Genomic DNA, 20808 nt, shown 5'->3' on the forward strand with positions numbered 1-20808 from the left:
CTCCAGTATGCACTAAACGTAGACATAATTTGCATTACTGAACATTGGCTACAAAATGACGAAGTAAAATTAACCTCAATCTCAGAATATAGATTAGCAAGTCATTTTAGCTGAGAGTTTTCCAAACACGGTGACTCTGCTATCTTTGTGAAAGAACAAATAAAGTTCTGTGATGTCAGTAAAAGTTATATTGACCCAATTGGAAAAGACTTGGAACTTTCCATTACTAAACTGCCAGAGCTTAATTTCATAGTTATTAACATATATGGAGCACCAAGTGGAAACCTGCCAGTCTTCATGAATAAACTAGAGGCTCTGCTGAATAGGATCAGTACACTAAATATGAAGATATTGCTTTGTGGGGATATCAATATTGATTTTTCAAAAGACAGCAGCACCAGAGATGCTTTGATAAATATGACCAATACATTCAATATGATCCCCACAATACACTGCCCAACAAGATTAATAGAATGCACAAATTCCATTATTGACCAAATATTCATCTCAGAAACAAGTTACAGTTTGGCAAGCAGAGGACTGAGCAGGGGTTATAGTTATCATGAGGCACAGCTGCTGTGTATAGAAATGCCAACAAGTAGTAGTAGTTCCAAAAAAGTATTCGAAAAAATAACCTTTTCTGAAGATAACATTAGAATTTTTAATCTCTCACTGGCGAATGAAAACTGGGAAAGCACTGCCACTCAGAACAATGTTGATAGCATGTACATGAGTTTTCAGAGCATCTTTCTTCACTATTTTAATGTAGCATTTCCATAAGTAGTAAAAAAAGTAAAACCTAACAATAATAAGCAATGGGTAACTAAAGGAATAAAAATTTCCAGTGAGAGAAACAGATTTCTGCAGTACTGTTGTAAGAAATATAGAGTAACCCAAGAATTCGCAGATTATTCAAAAGCCTACAAAAGAATCTATGGTAGAGTAGTCAAAGAGGCAAAAATTATGTGGAATGACAATTTGATAAAAAATTAATCTAACAAAATGAAATCCATGTTGAGAGTTATAAAGAAAGAAACTTGTAGTTCAGCTCCAAAGAAAAAGAATGTTTCATTAACACTAGAAGGCTCAAAAGTCACAAACCCAAATTCAGTTGTGGAAAAATTCAATGAATACTTCACTTCACTAGTTGAAGACCTCATTTAAGTACACTGTCAAGGACCAGCCCCAAGTTTCTCCAGCAAGTCAGTGATCTCGACTGCTTCTATGTATGTTTATGAAACAAACACCAATGAAATTATAAGTAAAATTAAATCATTAAGCAATAAAATGTCAAGTAGGCTTGATGACGTACCTGATTTCATATTAAAAGCATGTGCTCACCAAATAACAAATACCTTGGCAAAAATTTTCAACCTCTCTTTAAAAACTGGTGTATTTCCAGACATTTTTAAAATAACAGAAGTTTCACCACGGCTAAAAGAAGGTTCTTCTGAAAAAATATCAAACTACTGACCCGTGTCACAGTTAAGTTCCTTCTCAAAAACTGACAGCAATTTTCGAATTCTTAGACTGCATTTTAAAATCCCTTGATCAACATAAATTACCTGCAGGTATTTTTCTAGATCTATCAAAACCCTGGACCATAACATTCTGTTCAAAAAATTACAAAGACGAGGAGTAAGAGGTGTAGCACATAGCTGGTTGTGTTCATACCTAAAAAACCGCAGGCAGAAAGTATCAATCAGTATGAATTCAACAAAATGAATAAAACAAGAAACAACTCCTTTCTTTCTAGTGAATTACCAATAAAATATGGTGTACCACAGGGCTCAATATTAGGTCCACTACTCTTCTTGATTTATGTGGACGACCTAGTTGAATATATGAGTCTCACAAAAACTATCCTGTTTGCCGATGACACCAGCATATTGCTCACTGGATCCAGGCCAGAAACTTTGCAGTCCACAGCAGAAAGTTCTATGAAAAGACTTTCTGAGTAGTTCACAAAGAAAAAACCTCATTATAAATACAGAAAAAACTGTGTGTGTCGATTTTCATTTAATTCCTCCAAGTAATCAAATGTCTATTGAAGCATAATTAAAAAATGATCCCCTAGAAAACGTAAGTGTAACAAAATTTTTGGGTCTGTGCGTTCAGCAAGACAAAGTGGGACGCACATATAAATAACTTACCTAGAAAACTATCATGTGTACTATGGCCTAAGAATTTTAAAGGTTACAACAAACAAAACAACAGTACTGCAGGCATACTATGCACAGTTCCACTCACTAGTCTGATATGGTATTATTTTCTGGGGATACTCAACTCACAGTGTATAGGTTTTTAGAATGCAAAAAAGAGCTCTAAGAATAATTTGTGGCCTTAAAAAGATGGAGTCCTGTAAATCCCATTTTACTGAGCTTTGTGTTCTAATGCTCCAAGTTTATTCATTTATGAAACTATCTTGTTCACTAGGGACTACCTCCTGAAAACAGGCAAACTGCTAAAGAACAAAAATGTACACAACTATAGTACCAGAGGGAAATCAAATATACATCAAAAATATCACGGAACAACCACATATCAGAGGAGCATAATTAACATTGGTGTAATACTACACAATAAGATACCAGAGGAAATAAAAAATGCTACTCATCCGATATTTAAAGCTAAACTAAAGGCATTTCTAATGAAGCACTGTTTCTATTCTGTGGTGGTGGTGGTGGTTAGTGTTTAACGTCCCGTCGACAACGAGGTCATTAGAGACGGAGCGCAAGCTCGGGTTAGGGAAGGATTGGGAAGGAAATCGGCCGTACCCTTTCAAAGGAACTATCCCGGCATTTGCCTGAAACGATTTAGGGAAATCACGGAAAACCTAAATCAGGATGGCCGGAGACGGGATTGAACCGTCGTCCTCCCGAATGCGAGTCCAGTGTGCTAACCACTGCGCCACCTCGCTCGGTTTCTATTCTGCCAGAGAATTTCTGAATACGTAACAAAATTAATTGTAATATGTACCTATTTTTAATTTGTCTACTATTTTGCTAAGACTATGTATTATTGTAACTCATCTTTGACCCGGCCAATATCAATTGTACAATTTGTGCTGTATGATAAAACTGGACCAATAAAAAATCAAATCAAATCAAATCATATGTCAGGAGCACTGAATAACCAGTTCTTAAGAAAACCATGATCAAATTCCTAATGAATATTCTCAAGTCTATGAAACTATCATGTAAAAGTCATTACATATTTTAAAATTTAGTCTCCATTTTCAGCAGCACTATCTCATCAGCATTAACAAATACAAAGTTTATAGAGTGGAAATTTTCTGTGTGAGACAATTATTCTTAATCTGCAAAAGAGTAAAAACAATCTATATGAACTGATCTTGAGATCGCAGGAGACTGGTTTACACACTGGCAGTAAGGTACAGTGCAATGTTATGTAGTGACACTTCACATGTAACATACTGTCTGCAACTTATCTTAACACATCCATCAATATATATACGTTTTTTTCCCAAAGTTCATTTTAGTTAACATATTGATCATGGCTGCATCATACAAACAAACCCAAATGGAACTTGGTGTACGTTCTGATTGCCAAGACATATGCAAGTTTTTGCAGTGTTAGTTGAACATCTACTACTTTAAAATTAACCAGAAAATGAAAATGACATCAAAATATGCAGTTCACAGGTAAATAATTGTCTATTGTAAACTATGGTCTTACAAATGAGCTATCCATATACCTGTTGAATACAGCTCAGGACGCCAATTTGACATTACCTCTCTCATACTTTCCAAACTCTGGAAGGCTGTCCTGAATAACCCATTCAGTAAATGCACTGTTCACGAAACTCAAAGATCTGAATAAGAGGTCATGTGCGGAGCACAGTTTTTAACTATCAGAAAGTTTCACAACAGCGTAAATTATGTTGCCGAGTGGGAAGATCATTTCGGAAATTTCCTTGTTTCCTCTTTTCACTATAATATGAAGTTTAAATACAGTACTGGCTAATTAAATATAAACTTGTCATTTCCATGAAACTCTACATTTGCAGTTAGAACTTACCAGTGAATGAATAATCTCAGGATCCTGAGCTGCAGAAAGTTCCAACACAAGTGCCATGGTCATATGCTGCTGCCTGTATACATATAAACAGGCTTCTTTTGGTAATGGTGATTGGTGGACTTCCTCCTCCATTTTTATGGTGTTACCGGATTTCTCTGTGCACTTTATATTCTCTGTTTTGGCAGGAAAAATGGATTCTTCATGAATTTTTGAAAATTTTAAATCTGAAAGTTCATTAAAGCTTTTATCTTTTTCACTGATGCCACCTGACTTTTCATCATGAGCTAACAAACTCAATTTGGACAGAAGAGGGGTGAGTTGCAATGGACCAGTATATTTTGGTAGCACTGGAGAGTCAACTTCACCTTCACAGCATGAAACAGATCTCTGTCGATCACTGTCTCCACAATCTTCACTCATGTTAATTGTTTTTAAAGGTAAGCTAAGAGAACGTCTGTACATTTCCTGTTTGGACAAAGAAGCACCATTATCTGACGCACTTGCAATTTGACCAGTTGGACCAGACTGCAAACTGCTAGAGTTGGCGTGGTTTTCAGTTGTTACATTTGAAGAATGGGTAACATCAGGTACACTAATTTCATCCTCATGGGACACAAATTTCATATTACTTGCAGCAGTATTTTCTTGTGTTCTCTCCATATCTAAAAGCTCATAATGGCGCGAAACATATTCATCAAATAGGGAATGTGATATTGGTACACCATCCCAACGAAAAACAGGAAACAGAGGATCTGTAATTGTATTAAAAAAATGTTTCCCTGGAGATAATTTTTCTTCTGGAGAAATGTCTTCCTCATGGCACAATTTCCGAGTAACTCGTGGAAGACCAAAACTGTAGTACCTTAATGGAACTCTTTTACTTGTGATCTTTGTGTTTTTATTAATATCATTTAAACTGAGGCTGTGACCTTCAGTTTCACAGTAATTTGACAAAAAATTGTTGATTGACTTGGAATTTTTAAGGGTCTTTTGTTTAAGTATCATCTCATTGTTTCTCTTAAGGAAAGAAGGAACTTTTTCACATTTGGACTCCTCATCATTCACTGTATTATTTGAACCACGACAAATTGACATGACCTTTGCATGCAACACCTTACCAACATTCAGTTCTTTTAATGGTGTTGCAGCAATACTATATGAAGGTTTGTCAGGCATGTCATTGTTTAGTGATGCATTTTCTCCATTTAAGCCATTGAAACTAGTACTAGTTTCAACATGTTCTCCATCTTCTTTTTCTTCTGGCACTGTAAATATTCTTGAAGTATCTCTCTTCATAGACGACAACTGTTCCTTTGTTGTCTGTGGTTTTCCACTGGAGACCTAAAACAAAGAACTACAGTAGAAGTGGAACGTGTGGTAAAATATCACACACACATTCTTCTAGTACATCTACTTTAGCAGTCCAGAAAAAAATTAGAATGTAACCAAATACAGTTACTTGCAGTTTTAGTTACTTTGCTCCCTTTTTCATTCACAGTAAAAACAAGGAGATGCTAAATGAATGCTAAATATATGCTTTGATCTCAATTTTTTATGCTTCATCTGATCAATGTATTTTTCTATAAAATTGTGTGCGAAAATATTGTCTTTATACACAACCAACAAACTTATTACAGGAAGTACGACTTCTCTTGTAATCTAATGAAACTTCCTCACACACTTCGTTCATTAGTAACTTCAAGTATTTACAGTTAAAAACTGTATAGTAACCCTGAATAGAGCTATATGAAGGAAAGCAGCTGGTGTGCAGAATAGGAATGTAGGAAAAAAAGGCAGCAGGTGTAAGGGATAGTATTCTGACATACGGATACTGGTGCTACTGGGTTGTGCGATGCACAATGACCCGACATGAAGGTCTGGATTGGGAGGGGGTGACAGGACGAAGAAGAGTGGGACTGTTGGGAGGATGGTGTGGATGCAATGGTTTATCAGAGACTGAGATCAGGATGATTAAAGGAGAGAAGGATGTACTGAAAGGATACCTCCCATCTGCGTGGTTCAGAAAATCTGGTGCTGGGGAGAAGGACCCCAATGGCAGAGGTTGTGGGTGGGGGGAGACCCCACACATGTATGTATGTATGTACGTATGTTATGTGCTCTCTATCTTGTTAAAGGATTTTTTCGAAAGCCATCAAGTTTTTATTGTCTTTCATGTGGCTGTCAACAACTCAAAACTTCTACTATTCAGTGAGTGGTCTTGTTTACTCCTAAATTATTTGCATTCAAGCAGAACTTTTCTTACTATGTTACTTACCATATTAAGTATTTATCTGATTGACATGTTTTACCTATTTTCACTCTATTATGATAATAATAATTTACTGTGGTAATAAACATTTGCTCCAGAAAGTAAGCTGCAAGCCAACTGTGCTTGACTAATAAGTATAATGCATAGACCTTTACAAAGATCTTCAAATTTAAGGTCCTCTATTCTTTATAGCAACATATCGCTATACTGGGAGATGAAGAAGCTTGCACAGGATAGAGTAGCATAGAGAGCTGCATCAAACCAGTCTCAGGACTGAAGACCACAACAACAACAACATCGCTATACTGTGAGATTCAGGAAGGACCCGCTGCATATACAAAAGCAATATTATCACTCACTAAACAAAAACTGTTCTGTTGACATTTCTGATAAATATTCTGCTATTTGATTTGAAACATAGAGTATGAATTGACAAAAATTATATATATATATATACAAAGATGATGGGACTTACCGAACGAAAGTGCTGGCAGGTCGATAGACACACAAACAAACACAAACATACACACAAAATTCTAGCTTTCGCAACCAACGGTTGCTTCGTCAGGAAAGAGGGAAAGACGAAAGGATGTGGATGTGGGTTTTAAGGGAGAGGGTAAGTCTTTCTGCTCCCAGGATTGGAATGACTCCTTACCCTCTCCCTTAAAACCCACATCCTTTCGTCTTTCCCTCTCCTTCCCTCTTTCCTGATGAAGCAACCATTGGTTGCGAAAGCTAGAATTTTGTGTGTATGTTTGTGTTTGTTTGTGTGTCTATCGACCTGCAAGCGCTTTCGTTCGGTAAGTCACATCATCTTTATTTTTAGATATATTTTTCCCACGTGGAATGTTTCCCTATATATATTAATAGAGGGAAACATTCCACGTGGGAAAAATATATCTAAAAACAAAGATGATGTGACTTACCAAACGAAAGCGCTGGCACGTCGATAGACACACAAACAAACACAAACATACACACAAAATTCAAGCTTTCGCAACAAACTGTTGCCTCATCAGGAAAGAGGGAAGGAGAGGGAAAGACGAAAGGATGTGGGTTTTAAGGGAGAGGGTAAGGAGTCATTCCAATCCCGGGAGCGGAAAGACTTACCTTAGGGGGAAAAAAGGACGGGTGTACAATCGCGCACACACACACACACACACACATATCCATCCACACATATACAGACACAAGCAGACATATTTAAAGACAAAGAGTTTGGGCAGAGATGTCAGTTGAGGCAAAAGTGCAGAGGCAAAGATGTTGTTGAATGACAGGTGAGGTATGAGTGGCGGCAACTTGAAATTAGCGGAGATTGAGGCCTGGTGGATAACGGGAAGAGAGGATATATTGAAGAGCAAGTTCCCATCTCAGGAGTTCGGATAGGTTGGTGTTAGTGGGAAGTATCCAGATAACCCGGACGGTGTAACACTGCGCCAAAATGTGCTGGCCGTGCACCAAGGCATGTTTAGCCACAGGGTGATCCTCATTACCAACAAACACTGTCTGCCTGTGTCCATTCATGCGAATGGACAGTTTGTTGCTGGTCATTCCCACATAGAATGCATCACAGTGTAGGCAGGTCAGTTGGTAGATCACGTGGGTGCTTTCACACGTGGCTCTGCCTTTGATTGTGTACACCTTCCGGGTTACAGGACTGGAGTAGGTGGTGGTGGGAGGGTGCATGGGACAGGTTTTACACCGGGGGCAGTTACAAGGGTAGGAGCCAGAGGGTAGGGAAGGTGGTTTGGGGATTTCATAGGGATGAACTAAGAGGTTACGAAGGTTAGGTGGACGGCGGAAAGACACTCTTGGTGGAGTGGGGAGGATTTCATGAAGGATGGATCTCATTTCAGGGCAGGATTTGAGGAAGTCGTATCCCTGCTGGAGAGCCACATTCAGAATCTGATCCAGTCCCGGAAAGTATCCTGTCACTTTTGTGGTTCTTCTGTGGGAGGTTCTGGGTTTGAAAGGATGAGGAAGTGGCTCTGGTTATTTGCTTCTGTACCAGGTCGGGAGGGTAGTTGCGGGATGCGAAAGCTGTTGTCAGGTTGTTGGTGTAATGCTTCAGGGATTCCGAACTGGAGCAGATTCGTTTGCCACGAAGACCTAGGCTGTAGGGAAGGGACCGTTTGATGTGGAATGGATGGCAGCTGTCGTAATGGAGGTACTGTTGCTTGTTGGTGGGTTTGATGTGGACGGACGTGTGAAGCTGGCCATTGGACAGGTGGAGGTCAACATCAAGGAAAGTGGCGTGGGATTTGGAGTAGGACCAGGTGAATCTGATGGAACCAAAGGAGTTGAGGTTGGAGAGGAAATTCTGGAGTTCTTCTTCACTGTGAGTCCAGATCATGAAGATGTCATCAATAAATCTGTACCAAACTTTGGGTTGGCAGGCTTGGGTAACCAAGAAGGCTTCCTCTAAGCGACCCATGAATAGGTTGGCGTATGAGGGGGCCATCCTGGTACCCATGGCTGTTCCCTTTAATTGTTGGTATGTCTGGCCTTCAAAAGTGAAGAAGTTGTGGGTCAGGATGAAGCTGGCTAAGGTAATGAGGAAAGAGGTTTTAGGTAGGGTGGCAGATGATCGGCGTGAAAGGAAGTGCTCCATCGCAGCGAGGCCCTGGACGTGCGGGATATTTGTGTATAAGGAAGTGGCATCAATGGTTACAAGGATGGTTTCCGGGGGTAACGGATTGGGTAAGGATTCCAGGCGTTCGAGGAAGTGGTTGGTGTCTTTGATTAAGGATGGGAGACTGCATGTAATGGGTTGAAGGTGTTGATCTACGTAGGCGGAGATACGTTCGGTGGGGGCTTGGTAACCAGCTACAATGGGGCGGCCGGGATGATTGGGTTTGTGAATTTTAGGAAGAAGGTAGAAGGTAGGGGTGCGGGGTGTCGGTGGGGTCAGGAGGTTGATGGAGTCAGGTGAAAGGTTTTGTAGGGGGCCTAAGGTTCTGAGGATTCCTTGAAGCTCTGCCTGGACATCAGGAATGGGATTACCTTGGCAAACTTTGTATGTGGTGTTGTCTGAAAGCTGACGCAGTCCCTCAGCCACATACTCCCGACGATCAAGTACCACGGTCGTGGAACCCTTGTCCGCCGGAAGGATGACGATGGACCGGTCAGCCTTCAGATCACGGATAGCCTGGGCTTCAGCAGTGGTGATGTTGGGAGTAGGATTAAGGTATTTTAAGAAGGATTGAGAGGCAAGGCTGGAAGTCAGAAATTCCTGGAAGGTTTGGAGAGGGTGATTTTGAGGAAGAGGAGGTGGGTCCCGCTGTGACGGAGGACGGAACTGTTCCAGGCAGGGTTCAATTTGGATAGTGTCTTGGGGAGTTGGATCATTAGGAGTAGGATTAGGATCATTTTTCTTCGTGGCAAAGTGATACTTCCAGCAGAGAGTACGAGTGTAGGACAGTAAATCTTTGACGAGGGCTGTTTGGTTGAATCTGGGAGTGGGGCTGAAGGTGAGGTCTTTGGATAGGACAGAGGTTTCGGATTGGGAGAGAGGTTTGGAGGAAAGGTTAACTACTGAATTAGGGTGTTGTGGTTCCAGATTGTGTTGATTGGAATTTTGAGGTTTAGGAGGGAGTGGAGCTGGAAGTGGGAGGTTGAGTAGATGGGAGAGACTGGGTTTGTGTGCAATGAGAGGAGGTTGAGGTTTGCTGGAAAGGTTGTTAAGGGTGAGTGAGTTGCCTTTCCGGAGGTGGGAAACCAGGAGATTGGATAGTTTTTTGAGGTGAAGGGTGGCATGTTGTTCTAATTTGCGGTTGGCCTGTAGGAGGATGCTCTGAACAGCCGGTGTGGAAGTGGGAGAGGAAAGATTGAGGACTTTTATTAAGGATAGGAGTTGACAGGTGTGTTAATTGGCTGAGTTGATGTGTAGGTAAAGGATTAGGTGGGTGAGGGCAATGGATTGTTCAGTTTGGAACTGGTATAGGGACTGATGGAAAGAAGGGTTGCAGCCAGAGATGGGAACTTTAAGTGTGGGGCCTTTGGGGGTAATGCCAAATGTCAGACAAGCCTGAGAAAATAAAATATGCGAGCGTAATCTGGCTAGGGTGAAGGCATGTTTGCGGAGGGAATGTAAATAAAACTTAATGGGGTCGTTGTGGGGGTGTTGTGAGGGTGCCATGGTATTAGAAGGTGGAAAGTGTAACATGAGGTTGAGATGAAAATAACTGGAGAAAGTAACAGGAGATCTGTTGTGAAAAAAGGCGAAAAAGTGTTGGTTAAAGTTGGGCTATGTTGATCCTGTGGTGAACTTGGGTTGGTAGAGAACGATGTGCACATAGGTTAGGTGGTTGTGTTGCCGCCAAAACACGTTAAAGGATGGAGAGATTTGGGAAAATTTCGAGAAAACGGCGTGTAAATGTGTTAAAAAGAGTGGTTTTGTGGTGGCAGATTATGAAAATGAGGCTAACAATAGTCTGGCGAAGAAATAATGACGTTAAAACATGTGGGAAGCGGCTAAAAATTATCAGTGATGTGGGAAGAACGGAAATGGAAATAAAGCGAAAGTTATCAGAACTAGAAGAAAAGGTTGTTTAATAGCTGAAATGAACTGTTTGTGGACTAGAAACGGTGGATTTAATAGCAGCGGTAGTGTTGAAAGCGGAAAAAAATTTTTGGTTATGGTTTGGAAGTGGGTGACGTATTTTTGAGTCTATATAGGCGGGATAAAATTGTATAGTAGATTACGGTAAAAAGGAGAAGGTGAATACAAAGTGAAACTACTGGCACAAACAAAAAGAGAAAATAAGATGACAAAAAAGATTTCGAAATACAACAGTGACAATAACAAACGTAATTGTTGGGTTCAAATTAATGATATAAATTAATAGAGGGAAACATTCCACGTGGGAAAAATATATCTAAAAACAAAGATGATGTGACTTACCGAACGAAAGCGCTGGCACGTCGATAGACACACAAACAAACACAAACATACACACAAAATTCAAGCTTTCGCAACAAACTGTTGCCTCATCAGGAAAGAGGGAAGGAGAGGGAAAGACGAAAGGATGTGGGTTTTAAGGGAGAGGGTAAGGAGTCATTCCAATCCCGGGAGCGGAAAGACTTACCTTAGGGGGAAAAAAGGACGGGTATACACTCGCACACACACACATATCCATCCACACATATACAGACACAAGCAGACATATTTAAAGACAAAGAGTTTGGGCAGAGATGTCAGTCGAGGCAGAAGTGCAGAGGCAAAGATGTTGTTGAATGACAGGTGAGGTATGAGTGGTGGCAACTTTAAATTAGCGGAGATTGAGGCCTGGTGGATAACGGGAAGAGAGGATATATTGAAGAGCAAGTTCCCATCTCCGGAGTTCAGGTAAGTTGGTGTTAGTGGGAAGTATCCAGATAACCCGGACGGTGTAACACTGTGCCAAGATGTGCTGGCCATGCACCAAGGCATGTTTAGCCACAGGGTGATCCTCATTACCAACAAACACTGTCTGCCTGTGTCCATTCATGCGAATGGTCAGTTTGTTGCTGGTCATTCCCACATAGAATGCATCACAGTGTAGGCAGGTCAGTTGGTAGATCACGTGGGTGCTTTCACACGTGGCTCTGCCTTTGATCGTGTACACCTTCCGGGTTACAGGACTGGAGTAGGTGGTGGTGGGAGGGTGCATGGGACAGGTTTTACACCGGGGGCGGTTACAAGGGTAGGAGCCAGAGGGTAGGGAAGGTGGTTTGGGGATTTCATAGGGATGAACTAAGAGGTTATGAAGGTTAGGTGGACGGCGGAAAGACACTCTTGGTGGAGTGGGGAGGATTTCATGAAGGATGGATCTCATTTCAGGGCAGGATTTGAGGAAGTCGTATCCCTGCTGGAGAGCCACATTCAGAATCTGATCCAGTCCCGGAAAGTATCCTGTCACAAGTGGGGCACTTTTGTGGTTCTTCTCCAACCTCCAACCTAAACTCCTTTGGTTCCAACAGATTCACCTGGTCCTACTCCAAATCCCATGCCACTTTCCTTGATGTTGACCTCCACCTGTCCAATGGCCAGCTTCACACGTCCGTCCACATCAAACCCACCAACAAGCAACAGTACCTCCATTACAGCTGCCATCCATTCCACATCAAACGGTCCCTTCCCTACAGCCTAGGTCTTCGTGGCAAACGAATCTGCTCCAGTTCGGAATCCCTGAAGCATTACACCAACAACCTGACAACAGCTTTCGCATCCCGCAACTACCCTCCCGACCTGGTACAGAAGCAAATAACCAGAGCCACTTCCTCATCCTTTCAAACCCAGAACCTCCCACAGAAGAACCACAAAAGTGACAGGATACTTTCCGGGACTGGATCAGATTCTGAATGTGGCTCTCCAGCAGGGATACGACTTCCTCAAATCCTGCCCTGAAATGAGATCCATCCTTCATGAAATCCTCCCCACTCCACCAAGAGTGTCTTTCCGCCGTCCACCTAACCTTCGTAACCTCTTAGTTCATCCCTATGAAATCCCCAAACCACCTTCCCTACCCTCTGGCTCCTACCCTTGTAACTGCCCCCGGTGTAAAACCTGTCCCATGCACCCTCCCACCACCACCTACTCCAGTCCTGTAACCCGGAAGGTGTACACAATCAAAGGCAGAGCCACGTGTGAAAGCACCCACGTGATCTACCAACTGACCTGCCTACACTGTGATGCATTCTATGTGGGAATGACCAGCAACAAACTGTCCATTCGCATGAATGGACACAGGCAGACAGTGTTTGTTGGTAATGAGGATCACCCTGTGGCTAAACATGCCTTGGTGCACGGCCAGCACATTTTGGCGCAGTGTTACACCGTCCGGGTTATCTGGATACTTCCCACTAACACCAACCTATCCGAACTCCTGAGATGGGAACTTGCTCTTCAATATATCCTCTCTTCCCGTTATCCACCAGGCCTCAATCTCCGCTAATTTCAAGTTGCCGCCACTCATACCTCACCTGTCATTCAACAACATCTTTGCCTCTGCACTTCTGCCTCAACTGACATCTCTGCCCAAACTCTTTGTCTTTAAATATGTCTGCTTGTGTCTGTATATGTGTGGATGGATATGTGTGTGTGTGTGCACGCGAGTGTACACCAGTCCTTTTTTCCCCCTAAGGTAAGTCTTTCCGCTCCCGGGATTGGATATATATGATGTAACTTACCAAACAAAAGCGTTGGCATGTTGATAGACACACAAACAAACACAAAGACACACACAAAATTCAAGCTTTCGCAACCAACGGTTGCTTCATCAGGAAAGAGGAAAGGAGAGGGAAAGACGAATGGATGTGGGTTTTAAGGGAGAGGGTAAGGAGTAATTCAAATCCCAGGAGCGGAAAGACTTACCTTAGGGGGAAAAAAGGACAGGTATACACACACACACACACACACACACACACACACACACACACAAATATCCATCTGCACATATACAGACACAAGCAGACTGGCTTGAAATGGTAAACCTGAAAAAGTGAGAGAAACAGCAATGCACTGTTGCACCGGAGTTTGGTGAGCTTATTATGGTATCACAAAATTCTGCACAAAACAGGTACGAAATACTCTGACACACTGATACTTGGTTTAAACACTGAATTCTAGTACAGTCCGTAATACAGTACATCCACCTTTCATTGTCGCTATTCAGTTAATACCTTAATGAAAATTGTTATAAGTAATACACTTCTCTTTTTAAACCAACAGTTCGATTCATAGAAACAATACAAGGTGCCCTTCATCAAGGAAGATATTTTCTACAGCTTTCCAACAGCTATAAAAAGTTTAGCTAACAATAATGTATAGCTTAAGAAGGGCCTAAAAAATTAATGGTGGACAACTTTCCCTACTCCACTGATCAGTTTCTTAACAGAACGAATTGATGCACATATTATTAACTATATCACATTATAAGGATGTTATGTAATGGCAGCTTCAAGACTGTAATGTATGTATGTATGTATGTATGTATGTAAGAGAAGATATGAAGAATGATGAGATGCAATAGTAAACCAGTGAACCTGAGCTCCAAAACAAAATTTTGAAGGTTATTCGGTAATATTTTCTGAGTATTATTAGGAATAACTGTTCCACTGACTCCAGTGGCTTATTGCAGAGAACTTTCATTTCATTTGATTTTTTTACCAGCGCTTATCTTTGTATCTGTTTTGCACTGAAAACATTTGCACAACAGTACAAATGTCAATAATGTCCGCAGTGTGTCTTGCCTGAAAACAATGATGGCTGCTTTATTCTTATCCCTAAAGCTTGCAATCAGTGCTGCTCAGTTGTTTTCATTTTCAGGTTTGTTTTTACTGGCAGTGAGAGTTGTGCAGTAGCATTGATATGCAACAATATGGGTAGGTTTACTGATCAAAAGTCAGTCACTGTGAACCCTGTGTACGAGTTCTCTGAATACACTGGGAGAGAGGCATGACGAGAATATGCTGAGCTGTTTGCACAGAGCTGGCGATCACATTGCAGTGTTTTTGCATCTGAGGATCATAGCATTATTTTGTGTTTTGCGTTTGATACTTTCACTTTAGTGATTGCCTAAGTACAGGTTTTTTCCCTTCTATGAAAGTATTTTCATAGAAACAAAGGTAGTTGGGAACAAACTAAACAGAGAAAAATCATAATTATGTTGACATGAGCCACCAAAGAAAACAAACTCTTATATCAAAATACTCAGAAAATATCCTTAAACAACCTCTCAAATTTTGTCAGTGGAGTTCAAACTCATCCTGTACAAAATTTTAGACTGCAAAATGACATCTGTGAAAACTTATTTACATATAAGGTACCATCTCCATTTTCCTGTATATATACTCATCTAACATGACAGTGTCACATGGGGGCAACAGAAGTTCTCTTTTTCTGTTTATGTCATTGCTATATTCTCTGAAAGAATTAGCAGTTATTATGATAAACAATGCCTCCATGATGTTTCCTCTGTTTACACCTTGGTTCTTCAGTTTTTCAGAACTATGGCAATACAGACTGGCTGAATGGGCCAATTCTCAAGTAGAAAGAAGGAAAGGAACCACCTCCAAGGAGAGCACTCTTGGACTGAACTAACCTCGTACTTGCCAAGTGTTTTAGTTTATTTCCTCCCAGTAATATCTTGAGGACTATACCAATAAGAACCCTATTTTATACTATCAAGATTTTTTCTCTTAACGTGACAAAACTAGTTACACAGATTTTGTATCTGACAATCATGAATGTATCAGGTATAGACATTAATAATCACAAGTCACACACTTAACTGAAACCCTGTGTATAAAATGTGTTGAAATCCATGGTGATGAACTGTTAGGGAACTAACACACTGATAAGGCGATCAATCAAGTTCAGCAAGCCTCACGCTCTCACTATTCTAGCCCGCAGACAAAAACACTATCTTATAAAATTTACATTCTCTGTCTTGTTAGATACTTATTTTCTGAGACAATGCTGCTTAAGATGACATATTTTTTTCTACAAGAGCAAGTAGTAAGATTTGTTACAAAACAGATAATTAGTATTTCACAGAATATTCTCCAAAGATCTTGGAAGTACTGTACTCATTTTCTAGTACACATGACCTTTCGTGATATTTTTGGTTGATAAAAACTCATCCTGTACAAAATTTTAGACTGCAAAATGACATCTGTGAAACTCAGTTTATTGGAAAATGTGACACAAACAACCACACCACTACACAAGAATCTTTATTCGTCACTGATTATGCATGTAGCCTATGGCTAGGAGTGGAAGTCTATATCCTGATGCAAAACTCTCTTTACAAGTTGAGCGTAAATGTAATACCCAAGATTGGTTATGCCTGCAAAATCCAAAGTTAATTAAAAGCATTCTTACAGCTACTACCTCAATAAATTATCTGATGATCTACATACAGAATATATGAATACCTTTAGTAGTGCACTAGATAATGACATCACTGCAATCATGATCCTTTGAAATTTATTAACGTACCCATGAAAATGATAACATGTTAAAAAAAGCACCGGGAGATAAAAATCAATTGACTGTTATAAGTTATAGTGTGACAGTCTCCTTCAGTGTTGGATCTTTCTTGCTAATTGCTGAGATGCTCATTTAATGCCTTCATGTGACAAATCTGATAATCATTAGTTAGTGTTAATTTTATTGTAGCAACTATTTCTCAGTTCACTTATACCCCGAATTGTTTTACACCCTAGGTGTTCTGCTCCATAATGTAGTCTTTGAAACAATTATGAATGAATTAATGAAAGGAAACAAAGAAGACCAAATCAATATAGTCAGTTCTTTCACTCAGAATGTCAGCAGTCTGGTATCACAAAAAACAACCAGTCCAGATTGTGAATTCTGTTAATTTTTATAAATATAAAGCATCCGCAATAAGGGCAGACTGTTTTTTTGTTTCAGTGTACTCAGTTGTGATGTAATTTGTTTCCCTCTCCATGAACCATACTGATAACATGAACCCTATCATAAAGCAAGGATAGGTCCTAATTATGATAACTACAATGGTAAATATCATCCTTTTACCTTTGGTTGCTGTAATTTTTGTATAGAAATATTCTTGACAGATGTTCCAATAGTATTCAAATTTGTTAACATTTTACTATATTCATTTCCATCGACATACACTTTTAACAGCTGCACACCTATTGGGAGGTGGAAATGTGTTTCAAGGTGTTCAGCTGGTGACTGAAACAGAAAGACCAGAGAGATTGAGCTATCTTACACAGTCCCACTGGTCAGCTGTGTTAAGAACCACATGTCAAAATTTATTTTCTAGTATAAAATGGTGAAATGAAATTAATAATATAAACAGGTGTTCTTTTAGTACTTACTCTAATTCTATATGGATCAGTGTAGATAATTGTTCTTGTGAGATCTGGGCTCAGCTGTGTTGCAACAATCCTACAAAGACAGACAAAATTTGTGTTTATGAAACAAGAAGAGCCAGAAGGAGATCTCATAAATTGTTTAACTTTTGAATTTACCTATTCTGATGTAGAATTGTTCCACTCAACACACCTTTCTTCTCTTGACAAGAATGAAGGATTTGTATTGCTTCTAAGAAAATACTGCTGGCACTCTGAAAACATTTATTAAAAATTTACCAGGTGCTCTCAACAATGACAAAAAAGACCATATAATCTTCACCCAGAAAAGTAATACCAATGATTATGAGATATATTACAAAAGTTACTGAAACTGGAGCAAGGCAAATAGTGGCACAAAAGGTACATTTGCTGACTCCAACTACAGAATATCTACAAGGGGAAATTTATGGCAACATAGGCGAAAAGTTAATTTAAAAAATAATAAAAACATGAAGCTAAGCAAGAGTGGGCAACATGTCAGAACTTTTGACTCAAAACAGGCATAAAAGGCAAACCTATGATGGCACATGCACATTACGATATATGTCCCTTTTGGCAAGAAATCTAAGGCACTTTTCCTCCTCTTCACTACAGTATATCATTTCTTAGGCATTGCCTTGACCTTCCAAAAGAAGAAGCACCAGATCTGAAAGTTCATTACTACTTATCTTTGCAATTTATTTGTTTGCTGAAAATCTAAATTTAAAAAACCAATTAGGAATTTGCTCCCCATCCTTCTAGATATGACTCCAATAACTTAATTACTTCTTCACAACACTCAGTTTCTTATATCTGTAACACGTTTCTCAATGGAGAACTGCCAAACAGTCACTAAATGTTCAAAGATTGGTTTCCTTGCACTTAGATACAATCTGTAGTATTAGCACTGTTATCTGTCTCTAGTGTAGCAGTTACTGCCCTCTGGTAGTATTTGTATTCATTTCTCGAATTCCTTTTGAGTCTGCTTAAGTTCATTTGACCTGGTTATTTTCCTTTAATTCTTGTCTGTTACTTCGGGACTGTTTCATCTTGTACCTCTTGCAAGACTTTTGTCAGTCTATGAATCTCATAGTCAATGCTGCCTTCAATCTATAAAAGGTTGTATGTCACTACAAACTGATATAATTTCTGCCAGTCTGCTTTACTAAATAGAAACTATGTGTTGCGTGTGTTTTTGTGTCACACTTGTAGCAAAGTTTGTGATTATGACATTATGATTGCTGTGTGTAGCCGTGTTGCATACTTCCCACGATACAATGAGCCTATTAGATGTTTTATTTGCTACTGTAAAGTCAGTGTTTGATTTTGCTTCTGCTCTGTTGCTGTATGTGTAGGGCTGACCTCCCTGTTAACTATATATAGGTTGGTCATGTTTATCTTGTCATTAATGCAGCATCCCTGGCTATCTGTCCATGATGAGGGCCATAATGTTGAACAGGTGTTCGTATCTGCAGTGATAGTTATGTTGTTCATGTTGTGCAGTTCTCTCTATCCATTCTCCATGAGGATGGTCTTCATCACAGAATTGCACATAAATTGATGAGACTACCTATGTGTCATTCCCTTTACATATTTCTCCAGAATTACCTGGTCAAAGCATAGTCGTCACATCTTTGTCACAGTCCACTGCCTGTTGACTAATGTGGCCACAACTTCTGGAGTGGTACTCCCTGTGATCACTATTGCATGGTTTGCGAAACGAATCAGATGTTCATTCCCTGTGTATGGCTCCTAGGAGCATACCACATCCACACACCTCATCCAGGGCCTTTTCCAACTCCACATTTATGACAGTGCTCTGTATAGTGTTTCGTTGGAACAGCTCCAGGGATGATTGGTGAAATACGAGCATTTCATGACTGTTCCTAGTCAAGACAAAGACTGCATGCCATGTGCTCTTGCAGACACACTGTCCATTTGGTCCAGATCGAACACTTGCAATCTTCACATATATGCTCTCCCTATGAGTTCATGGGGATCTGTTGGGAGAGTTTCAACCTGTAAGATCTTTTGGTCTGATTGTTCACTATAGGAAAAACATACTGTGCTCCTTTTCGAGTTCATCTTGAAAGTCATGAAACACTGTGAGGTTTCAAAGATATCTTGCTGTTGCAATCTGTAAATGCACAAGTTCTCCTCCAGGGGTCCAAAGTCACAGAAGCAGTTTTGTTGGATTTTGCAAACATCTTATTCTGTTTCTGCAGTTTGTGGTTTGTGATCAGTTTCCTCTTTGTGTTTAGCAGATGTCTGGTTTTGTGTGTTGTGTTGTCTGCGAACTGTTGCAGCTGACTAGATGCATCTGTTTGTGTGTGGTCATCATTGTCAAGTTGTTGCTTATCCCATGTTTTGTTGGTTGCTGTTTATTGTTGCCGATACAGTCTTTGTTCTGTTATGAAATGTGATGTGCTGCATATGGTTTTTGCTGTGAGTATGTAGTCCCTTGAAACAAAGTGCACTGGCTTGATGTATCAGCTTCTTTTTGTCACATCACATTCCTTTTTCTCTATTGCATCTGTCATTAGTTTTGCAGTCCGCCTACTCCTCCTGGTCACCCGGCTTGTCTTGTGTTAATGGATTGTGTGTTCATATGTGTGTCTGGTCTTAGATTTGATCTGAACTATCTCAGTGATATGTCTACAATGTAAGGAAAAGGTAGACTCCTGCTTCCCGTAAAGATGAAATGTTAAGTTGCAGACGGGCGCAATTGAAAGTCACTTACACATTAACTTTTGGTCAAAGTGAAAAAGAAAGAGAAACATACACCATTCACTCACACAGGTAAGCAGACCTCACACACATATGACCACAACTCCGACAGCTCTGGAAGTGCCACAGTTGGTGGTCATGTGTGCATGAGGTGTGCTTGCTTGTGTGAATGAATAGTGTGCGTTTCTCTTTCTCTTCTTTTTCTGATGAAGGCTGTGGCCAAAAACTAAAGCCTTTTAATTGTGCCTGTCTGCAGCGTAACACATCATATTTCAGTACGTAGCAATCTATCTTTTCCTTACATTGATGATATCCCAACCCAAAGTTTCTATTGTTCGATTTCAGTGATACATCTCCAACAGAAGGGTCTGTTTGGTGTTAGTCTGCTGGTGACTCTGATGTTCTAGCAAAGAATGCACTTGGTTGTGCACTGTGTGTGTGTGTGTGTGTGTGTGTGTGTGTGAGAGAGAGAGAGAGAGAGAGAGAGAGAGAGAGAGAGAGAGATTTCCCTACAGTACACCGGCACATTCCATTATCACTAATACATTCCCCGTTTATGACATTATACTCTAATTCCTCAATGCATAAAGCAAACACTATTTGTGTAAATGTGTGTTGGTATAGTCCATGCTTCAGTTGCCTAGCTATGTTGTAGTCCATTAGGCCCTGCATTACAATCTTCTCTCAGTAGTCTATTATACCAAAGTATATGGTACATACACTCCTGGAAATTGAAATAAGAACACCGTGAATTCATTGTCCCAGGAAGGGGAAACTTTATTGACACATTCCTGGGGTCAGATACATCACATGATCACACTGACAGAACCACAGGCACATAGACACAGGCAACAGAGCATGCACAATGTCGGCACTAGTACGGTGTATATCCACCTTTCGCAGCAATG

General features: G+C 40.2%; 1 protein-coding gene across 1 annotated transcript in view; it reads right to left on the bottom strand.

Annotated features, from left to right (window-relative positions):
* The window catches only part of LOC126259664 (uncharacterized), a 79854-nt gene that overhangs the window by 25788 nt on the left and 33258 nt on the right, over positions 1 to 20808 (bottom strand). The window contains exons 4-7 of the mRNA XM_049956606.1: positions 17312 to 17406; positions 17159 to 17228; positions 16851 to 17012; positions 4042 to 5382 (exon numbers count right to left, since the gene is read on the bottom strand). Of these exons, the coding sequence (XP_049812563.1) occupies positions 4042 to 5382; positions 16851 to 17012; positions 17159 to 17228; positions 17312 to 17406 (1668 nt within the window). The remainder of the gene's footprint in view (positions 1 to 4041; positions 5383 to 16850; positions 17013 to 17158; positions 17229 to 17311; positions 17407 to 20808) is intronic.

Source organism: Schistocerca nitens, chromosome 1, assembly GCF_023898315.1.
Source record: "Schistocerca nitens isolate TAMUIC-IGC-003100 chromosome 1, iqSchNite1.1, whole genome shotgun sequence".
NCBI lineage: Eukaryota > Metazoa > Arthropoda > Insecta > Orthoptera > Acrididae > Schistocerca > Schistocerca nitens.